We start from the raw sequence: 9,686 nt of genomic DNA on the forward strand, positions 1-9,686 counted from the left end.
GACGGTGAAGAGTTCGCCTCTGTGTCTGGCTCTAAGGAGGCGGATGAAGCTGTTCCCGAAAGAGACGGGGGTGATACCGCCTCTAGGTCTAGGTCTGAAGAGAGCAGCAGCTCACTATCATCAGTTGAGGATAGTAAGGAGGAGGAAAGATTAAAATGGAATAGTGAGGGGGACCCCTTCTTGATCCATGTCTCTGGCGAAGGATATACCAATCGGGTGCCGCCTGAATTGGGGACCATTGCTTGCAAAGATGACCAGCCAAATGTCAACCTTTATTTTGGCTGCTATGAGGCGACCTTTCTAACCGGTCTCCGCTTCCCCCTTCATGACGCAATCAGGGCTATCCTGCGAGGATACGCACCAGGCGTGTGGCAGTTAACCACAAATTCTTTGGTTAACATTATGGGCTACATCGCCGCCTGCGAGATGCAGGGTCTCCATCCCGGTTAGGAGGCCTTCGCCCATATGCATTATCTTAGCCGTAGCCCAGGCGGCTGGAGGGCGTGGTACATATTAAACACCTACCCCAAGTATTTGATGACCCTAGACAAACTGTCTAAGTGGTCTTACTGGAAGAACCGGTTCTATTTTGTTTCTGCCCCAAAATGGCAAGAGAACTTTGAATACCGATGTTATAATAAGAAGCCGCATATGGTGGGGCAGAAGTGTAAACTTCCACAAGTCCCGGATGAGGACTATGAAAAACTAATAGAAGTAGGGTTTTTTGAACTCACAACCACCACTCTCTCATCCGGGGAGTTGATAAGCGTACCCAAAAACTGGGTACCCAAATACGAGTTTTTAAAGGACGAGGGGTTCTTGTCCGCCTGTGGTTTAAGCACCATGTTTGACAGATGTATGTATAGCATGCATCTGGCAATGTTATGCCGTCTTTAGTGTTTATAACTTATGATTTATTTTTTCCTGCTAAATGGTCTGACAGGCGGCTCTTTTTGCATAAAAAGCAAGAAAGGATGCTCCCAGAAAACAAAACACCTGCTCGTTCTGCAGCAGACATCGGCAAGGAAAATGCAGAAAAGAAGAAAGCCGCACTGGCAGCTAAAGGCCGGGTATAAACCGCCTGCCCCAGGTTCTTCCCTATTTGCCTTATATACGTATATAGTTGGTTATGAGCCGGTTGTATTATTAATGCCTCGTTCTGACTGTGTGCTTAACATTTGGTTTGTTTTTCAGGATAGAAGCAAGGGAGCTCCTAGATCCCCTTCCACGTTGATCAGACAAAGGCCGAGTGACGAGGTCACCAGTTTTAACAAATCTAGAAAAACAACGTCTTCTCAAATGGCTTCTAGGGTTTCACTCAAAAAAAGCTGTCTGACCGTTGGGGGAATGAGTATAAAAAATTTCAGTCTAGGGATTGACCTTTTTTTCCAGCCGGGTGCCTTGGGGTACCAAAGGGTGGCCAGCCACCCAAAGTTGCAAGCGGTTCTGCAGCGGCTGTAGGGGATTCAAACCCTCAGCCTTATCCCCAAGGTAATGTTTACCCCTTCAATTCTCTCTTTGAGTTGGGTTGGCCCATGCGGGTAAAGTCACATTCCGACCCTCAATCAAAAGGATCTTTGGGCAGCTTGGGATCTGTTGGTGGCGCATATGTAGCTTTCTCACCATATCTAACTTTTTATTGTCCATGGCTCAAACACAAATTTTGGGTTTTGAACATTTGAAAAGTTTGTATACTAAAGATGATGATTTTTCTAACCTGTTTAACAATCCTTCTAAAGATTTTGTGATACAGGATGGATTTTTGTTCAAAGGCAACAAGTTATGTGTGCCTAATTGTGGGGTGCGTGAGCTCTTGGTGCGTGAGGTTCATAGTGGCGGCTTGGCTGGTCACATTGGAGTTCACAAGACGGTGAAAATTCTCCAAGAACATTTCTATTGGCCACACATGACTAGAGACGTGAGCCATGTGGTGGAACGATGTGCAACCTGTCAAAAGTCTAAGAGTACCTTCCACAAATGTCGCTATGTTCCTTTATCGGTTCCTAATGTTCCATTGGAAGCCGTGAGTATGGACTTTGTTGTGGGTTTGCCTAGAACACAAAGGGGCAATGATAGCATCATGGTAGTGGTGGACCGTTTCTCAAAAATGGCTCACTTTATTCCATGTCACAAAACAGATGATGCCTCTAAAGTTGCTGACTTGTATTTCAAAGAAGTGGTTCGTTTGCATGGGGTGCCAAGGTCTATTGTTTCGGACCGAGACACTAAATTTCTTAGCCATTTCTGGAGAATGTTATGGAAGATGGTGTGAACTAAACTCTTGTTTAGTACTTCACACCATCCTCAAACAGATGGGCAAACTGAGGCGACAAACCGAACTATGGGTGTTCTTTTCCGTTGACTTGTGAACAAGACTCAAAGGGATTGGGACTTGAAGTTAGATCATGCCGCGTTTTCTTTCAATAGGTCTCCCTCTGATACTACGGGCCAAAGTCCATTTGAGGTAGTCTATGGTGTGAATCCATTACTAAATGAACTCATTCCATTGCCTAAAAGTGAGCTAGTGCACGGAGATGCTAAGAAAAGGTGGGAATCTTTTCAACAAACTTGCAAGAAGGTTCGTGAGATGATTGAAGCCATGAACGAAAGATACAAAACCAAGGCCAACAAGAACCGTTCTCAACCACGATTCAAAGAAGGTGACTTAGTTTGGCTCCATCTTAGAAAAGAACGCTTTCCTAACCTACGCAAAAACAAGCTTATGCCAAGGTCGGATGGTCCATTTCGTGTGCTTCAAAGGGTGGGCAAAAGTGCCTACGAAGTTGAACTTCCTAGTGACTATGGTGATGTGAGTTCAAAGTTCAATGTGGGTGATCTCACTCCTTACTTGGATGATGAAATCTTGAAGGCAAGCTTTTTCGAGGAAGGAGGGAATGATCCGGAATTGGATGTGGATCAAGACCTACTACAACCTAACGAGTCTAATGGTCCAATGCATGGTTCGAAGGGTTCAATGACACGTTCCAATGTTCAAAAAAATCAAGTTCCTTTGGTCCATGGTTTATTCATTTAAGGGTCCAAGTTCTATCAAGACTCACGCATAGGCTTTTATCATAGCTTCATCTCCATTCATGTCTTGCGTGACTTGGGTAGAATATTTGTCAAGGCTTGTTTGCCTTGGATGCTGGGCGTGATTTCAAGCATAGAAGAAGGAAAATGCTCCTTCTTATTTCAGTTCACAAGGCAAGGTAAATGAAGGCTCCAAACAACGCAATCAAGGAGAAGTTACACGGCTTCAATGAGGCATTTATGAGGGAGGTTACACGCCCCTTGGATGCTTCTTTTGAAGTTTGAAATTCCTTAGTTTAAATGCTTGTCTTTAGTCTTGTTTTAATGTTTATTTTTTGTTTAGTTATGCTTTAAAACTCGTAATTACGTAGTATAATAAGTGAAGCTAAAACCGCAAGACCTTGGAAGTAATCTGGCCAGAGGAATTTGCAGCGGTTTTAACGGTAACCGCTGCCTAATCAGTGCTTTTCGCAGCGGGTCTTCCGCGTAATCGCTGCCTATTAAATGCAACTGTTTGAGGACGTTTTGAAGCCTTCAATGTGCATCCATCTCATGGACGTTTCCTACTTGAGATTGATGTATTTGGACAGCTATTAGTGTGCTCATTAGCTAGTTTAATTAATTAAGACTACGTAGCTTAATAATGTAAGTAGCTTCATCCTTAGCCTATAAAAGGAAGTTTTATTCTAGTTTGTAATCATCCAACCTTTAATGAAATACAACAATTTGAGATATTTGTCTAATGTCTTCTCTGTTTTAACTTGTGGACTTAAGTTGACTTGAACTCGTGGACTCGAGTTTGTAAGCTTTACTCGGAGTGAGCTTGTTTTAGTGGCTAGTAGAGTTAGTGTTCAACTCTAGCCATAACTATCCCTAACCTAGTTCATACACGTGGGCTAGGAGCTGCTAAATACTAAACCGAAGTACATATTAAAACACCAAGCCCTTAACCCCTAGCCTAAACACTTGATCCTTACCAAATATCACCTAACCCAGATTTTGTTTCCGCATCAATTGGTATCAGAGCCACGGTCTGGGCTTGGGTGTGACCATGACTTCGGACCAGAACCAACAAGATTTCATGTGTGAGATGCAACAAAAACTCATGGCTGAATTACAAGTTGTGCGTGAGGAGATACGTGATGTACATACTCAAATGAGTGCGATTGGTGAAACCACCAATCAACACAACTGTAGACTGTCTGAATTGGAGGAAGGAGAGCCAACCCCAAAGAGTAACTATAATCAGTTTAACCCTGAAAAGGAGGACCGTTTCCTGAAACTAGACATCCCTGAGTTTGATGGTTCTAGTGACCCTGAGGTGTTTAATGACTGGGTTCGAAGGATTGAGTCAATCTTCGAATACAAGGAGTATGATGATGAAAAGTGTTGCAAATTGGCAACACTAAAACTCACGAAATTAGCTGGATTGTGGTACGAAAACCTCAAATCCAAGAGAAGACGTGCAGGAAGGAGAAAATTTCTTCGTGGGCTGCATTGAAAAGGAAAATGGTGCAGAGATGGATTCCTAGGGAATACATGCAAGATCAATATGTCAAACTGACTCGTCTAAATCAAGACACTTTGACTGTAGATGAGTACGTAAAGGAGTTTGAAAGACTTAGTCTCTTGTGTTACTTGGAAAAAACGGAACCATTGAAAATGGCTCGTTTCACTAGAGGCCTTGCAAAAAGTATAGCCAACAAGGTGGACCTCCTACCTTATACCACCTATGATGATGTAGTGAAGGCAGCTCGAAAGGTAGAGGCACAACAGAAGGAAAACCAAGTAAAGAATACACCTCGTATTCCTTACAAATCCCATACGCCTACCAGCCGTTTTGACAAGGGAAAATCTCCTATGTTTCCCAAGAAACTAGAGAATAAGGTGGATGATAGGGGTGAGTATACCTGTTTTAAGTGTGGACAAAAAGGACAAATAGCTACAAATTTTCCTAAACGAAACACTCTAACCATTCAAGAGGGTGGTTATGTGACGAATGAAGAAGAGGAGGAGGATAGCGAATGTGATGAATGTGAACCAGAGGAGGGTGAAAATTCCTTCTGTTGCGTGATGAGAAGGGTCTTGTACACTGAGCCAATGCAGGATTTACAACAACGGGAAAATCTATTCAATACCCGGTGTAAGGTGGAGGATGGCATTTGTAGCATGATCATTGACAGTGGATCATGTACGGATGTGGTGGCTTCCGAATTGGTGAACAAGTTAAAATTGCCTACTAGAGAACACACCAAACCATACAAGCTTAATTGGCTTGACAATGATTCGGAAGTACGTTTAAGAAAGCAAGCCTTAGTTGCTTTTACTGTGGGAAATTTCTGTGATGAAAGATGGTGTGATGTGCTACCTATGACGACATGTCAAATTTTGCTAGGCCGTCCATGGCAATTTGATCGTAAAGCTATGCATAATGGTGTGACCAATGTGTATACAGTCAAAACTAGTGAAGGCAAGAAAGTACGGCTACTACCTTTACCACCTAAGGTAGAGAAGGAGAAGAAAGAGAAGCCTAATTTCCTCATTTCTAAATCAGAATTTGAGGAAATACTTGATCAAGAAGGAATAGTTTTCATATTAGTTCTAAAACCAATTTCAGAAAAATTGGTGGAAGGAAATTATCCTCCTATCATACGACCCTTATTGGAAGAATATCATGACGTTTTCATTGATGAATTGCCTAATGAATTGCCACCAATTCGAGGCATTGAACATGCCATTGATCTAGTGCCAGGTGCGACATTACCTAACAAGGCAGCTTATCGTTGCAATCCCAAACAAGCAAAGGAGTTGCAAAGGCAAGTGGAAGAGTTGATGGCTAAAGGTTTTGTGCGTGAAAGCCTTAGCCCTTGTGCAGTTCCGGCACTATTGGTGCCAAAGAAAGAAGGAACATGGAGGATGTGTATTGATAGTGGTGCCATCAATAATATTACCATCAAATACAGATTTCCCATGCCTAGACTTCAAGACATGTTAGATGAACTAAGTGGTTCCAAGGTGTTCAGTATGATTGATTTGCGCAGTGGCTATCACCAAATGAGGATTCGTGAAGGTGATGAGTGGAAGACTGCTTTCAAGACCAAACAAGGTCTATACGAGTGGTTAGTCATGCCCTTTGGTTTGTGCAATGCTCCTAGTTCGTTCATGAGATTGATAAATGAGGTACTACGGCCATTTCTTAATAAGTTCATTGTTGTATACTTAGATGATATTTTAGTATATAGCAAAAATGAAAATGAGCATGTAGAACATCTTATTCGAAGCATTGCGTAGGCATAAATTGTATGGCAAACTAGAGAAATGTGATTTCTTTTATAATAGTATTACTTTCCTAGGATACATTGTTTCTAGTGAAGAAATACAGGTTGATCCCGGGAAAGTGAAGGCCATTTCCACTTGGGAGGTGCCACGGAATTTCCATGAAGTCCGTAGCTTCTAGGGGTTAGCTTCATTTTACAGAGTGTTCATCAAGAACTTCTCCACCATTACTGCTCCTTTGACCGAATTGCTAAAAGACAAGGTGTTCAAATGGAACGAGTCTGCGCAAAGGGCCTTTGAAGATATCAAAGCTAAACTGCGTTCTGCCCCAGTATTAGCTTTGCCGGATTTTGATAAACTATTTGAGGTTGAATGTGATGCAAGTGGCGTGGGAATAGGTGTCGTTTTGGTGCAAGACAAAAGACCTGTTTCCTACTTTAGTGAAAAGTTGAACGGTGTCAAGTTAAACTACTCTACCTATGATCGGGAGTTCTATGCCATAGTACGTGCTCTTGATCATTGGTCCCATTATTTGAGGCTAAAGCCATTTGTCCTACATTCCAATCATGAGGCCTTGAAGTTTATTAATGGCTAACAAAAGCTTAACTCACACCATGCTAAGCGGGTCGAGTTTTTGCATTCATTCATTTTCAGTTCCAAGTACAAGGAAGGGAAGAAGAATGTTGTTGCTGATGCTTTGTCAAGGAGGAACTTTTTATTGTCCATGGATCAAACACAAATATTGGGTTTTTAACATTAGAAAAGTTGGTATACTGAAGATGATGATTTTTCTAACATGTTTAACAATCCTTCTAAAGATTTTGTGATACGCGATGGATTTTTGTTCAAAGGCAACAAGCTATGTGTTCCTAGTTGTGGGTTGCGTGAGCTCTTGGTGCGTGAGGTTCATAGTGGCGGCTTGGCTGGTCACTTTGGAGTTCACAAGACGGTGAAAATTATCCAAGAACATTTCTATTGGCCTCACATGACTAGAGACGTGAGCCATGTGGTGGAACGATGTGCAACCTGTCAAAAGTCTAAGAGTACCTTCCACAAAGGTCTCTATGTTCCATTATCAGTTCCTAATGTTCCATGGGAAGCCGCGAGTATGGAATTTGTTGTGGGTTTGCCTAGAACCCAACGGGGCAATGATAGCATCATGGTAGTGGTGGACCGTTTCTCAAAAATGGCTCACTTTATTCCATGTCACAAAACAGATGATGCCTCTAAAGTTGTTGACTTGTATTTCAAAGAAGTGGTTCGTTTGCATGGGGTGCTAAGGTCTATTGTATCGGATCGAGACACTAAATTTCTTACCCTTTTCTGGAGAATATTGTGGAAGTTGGTGGGAACTAAAGTCTTGTTTAGTACTTCACACCATCCTCAAACAGATGGGCAAACTAAGGTGACAAACCGAACCATGGGTGTTCTTTTGCGTTGACTTGTGAACAAGACTCAAAGGGATTGGGACTTGAAGTTAGCTCATGCCGAGTTTGCTTACAATAGGTCTCCCTCTTATACTACGAGCCAAAGTCCATTTGAGGTAGTCTATGGTGTGAATCCATTACTAATTAAACACATTCCATTGCCTAAAAGTGAGCTAGTGCACGGAGATGCTAAGAAAAGGTGGGAATCTTTTCAACAAACATCCAAGAAGGTTCTTGAGACGATTGAAGCCGTGAACGAAAGATACAAAACCAAGGCCAACAAGAACCGTTCTCAACCATGGTTCAAAGAAGGTGACTTAATTTGGCTCCATCTTAGAAAAGAACGATTTCCTAACCTACGCAAAAACAAGCTTATGCCAAGGTCGGATGGTCCTTTTCGTGTGCTTCAAAGGGTGGGCAAAAGTGCCTACAAAGTTTAACTTCCTAGTGCCTATGGTGATGTGAGTTCAACGTTCAATGTGGGTGATCTCACTCCTTACTTGGATGATGAAAGCTTGAGGGCAATCTTTTTCGAGGAAGGAGGGAATGATCTGGAATTGGATGTGGATCAAGACCCACTACAACCTAACGAACGTAATGGTCCAATGCATGGTTCGAAGGGTCCAATGACACGTTTCAAGGTTCAACAAAATTAAGTCCCTTTGGTCCATGGTTTGTTCATTCAAGGGTCCAAGTTCTACCAAGACTCACGCATAGGATTTTGTCATAGCTTCATCTCCATTCAAGTCTTGCGTGACTTGGGTAGAATATTAGTCAAGGCTTGTTTGCCTTGGATGCTTAGCGTGACTTTAAGCATAGAAGAAGGAAAATGCTCCTTTTCTTATTTCAGTTCACAAGGCAAGATAAATGAAGGCTCCCAACAAGGCAATCAAGGAGAACTTACACGGCTTCAATGAGGCGTTTATGAGGGAGGTTACACGCCCCTTGGATGCATCTTCTGAAGTTTGAAATTCCTTAGTTTAAATGGTTGTCTTGAGTGTTGTTTTAATGTTTATTTTTCTGTTTAGTTATGCTTTAAAAGTCGTTATTACGTAGTATAATAAGTGGAGCTAAAACCGCAAGACGTTGGAAGTAGTTTAGCCAGAGGAATTTGTAGCGGATTTTACGGTAACCTCTGCCTAATCAGTGCTTTTGGCAGCGGGTCTTCCGTGTAACCGCTGCCTATTAAATGCAACTGTTTGAGGACGTTTTGAAGCCCTCAATGTGCAGCCATCTCATGGACGTTTCCTACTTGAGATTGATGTATTTGGACAGCTATTAGTGTGCTCATTAGCTAGTTTAATTAATTAAGATTACGTAGCTTAATAATGTAAGTAGCTTCATCCTTAGCCTATAAAAGGAAGTTTTATTCTAGTTTGTAATCTTCCAATTTTTAATGAAATACAACAACTTAAGATATTTGTCTAATGTCTTCTCTGTTTTAACTTGTGGACTCAAGTTGACTTGAACTCGTGGACTCGAGTTTGTAAGCTTTACTCGGAGTGTTCGGGGTGAGCTTGTTTTAGTGGCTAGTAGAGTGAGTGTTCAACTCTAGCCATAACTATCCCTAACCTAGTTCATACACGTGGGCTAGGAGCTTCTAAATACTAAACCAAAACACATATTAAAACACCAAGCCCTCAACCCCTAGCCTAAACACTTGATCCTAACCAAATATCACCTAACCCAGACTTTGTTTCCGCATCACTAAGTTGCTCAGTATCAAATGCTAATTCATGACCTTGAAACTAAAGCTCAGCTCCTATCGCAGGCGGACTCCATCAAACAGCTCCTGGCTGCCCTCAATGAAGCTAATCTAAAGGCCTCAAATCTAGAGGCGGATCGCGACAATGCTAAGTTGGAGCTAAAAATGCTCAGGCGGGTCTCAAGTCCTTGGAGGAGACCAGGAAGGAGAACTTCACTCTAAAAACAGATGTTGACCGTCTGCAGAAG

At 42.2% G+C, this 9,686-nt stretch overlaps 1 protein-coding gene across 1 annotated transcript; it reads left to right on the forward strand.

The window, feature by feature from the left end:
- Nucleotides 1-4,539: 4,539 nt before the first annotated feature.
- Nucleotides 4,540-6,901, forward strand: LOC110685116. Its single transcript, XM_021861577.1, has 2 exons — nucleotides 4,540-6,317; nucleotides 6,508-6,901. Exons 1-2 carry the CDS (start codon nucleotides 4,540-4,542, stop codon nucleotides 6,899-6,901), a joined length of 2,172 nt encoding a protein of 723 aa, XP_021717269.1.
- The last annotated feature ends 2,785 nt before the right edge of the window (nucleotides 6,902-9,686 follow it).

This window comes from Chenopodium quinoa, unplaced genomic scaffold, assembly GCF_001683475.1.
Source record: "Chenopodium quinoa cultivar QQ74 unplaced genomic scaffold, ASM168347v1, whole genome shotgun sequence".
Taxonomy (NCBI): domain Eukaryota; kingdom Viridiplantae; phylum Streptophyta; class Magnoliopsida; order Caryophyllales; family Amaranthaceae; genus Chenopodium; species Chenopodium quinoa.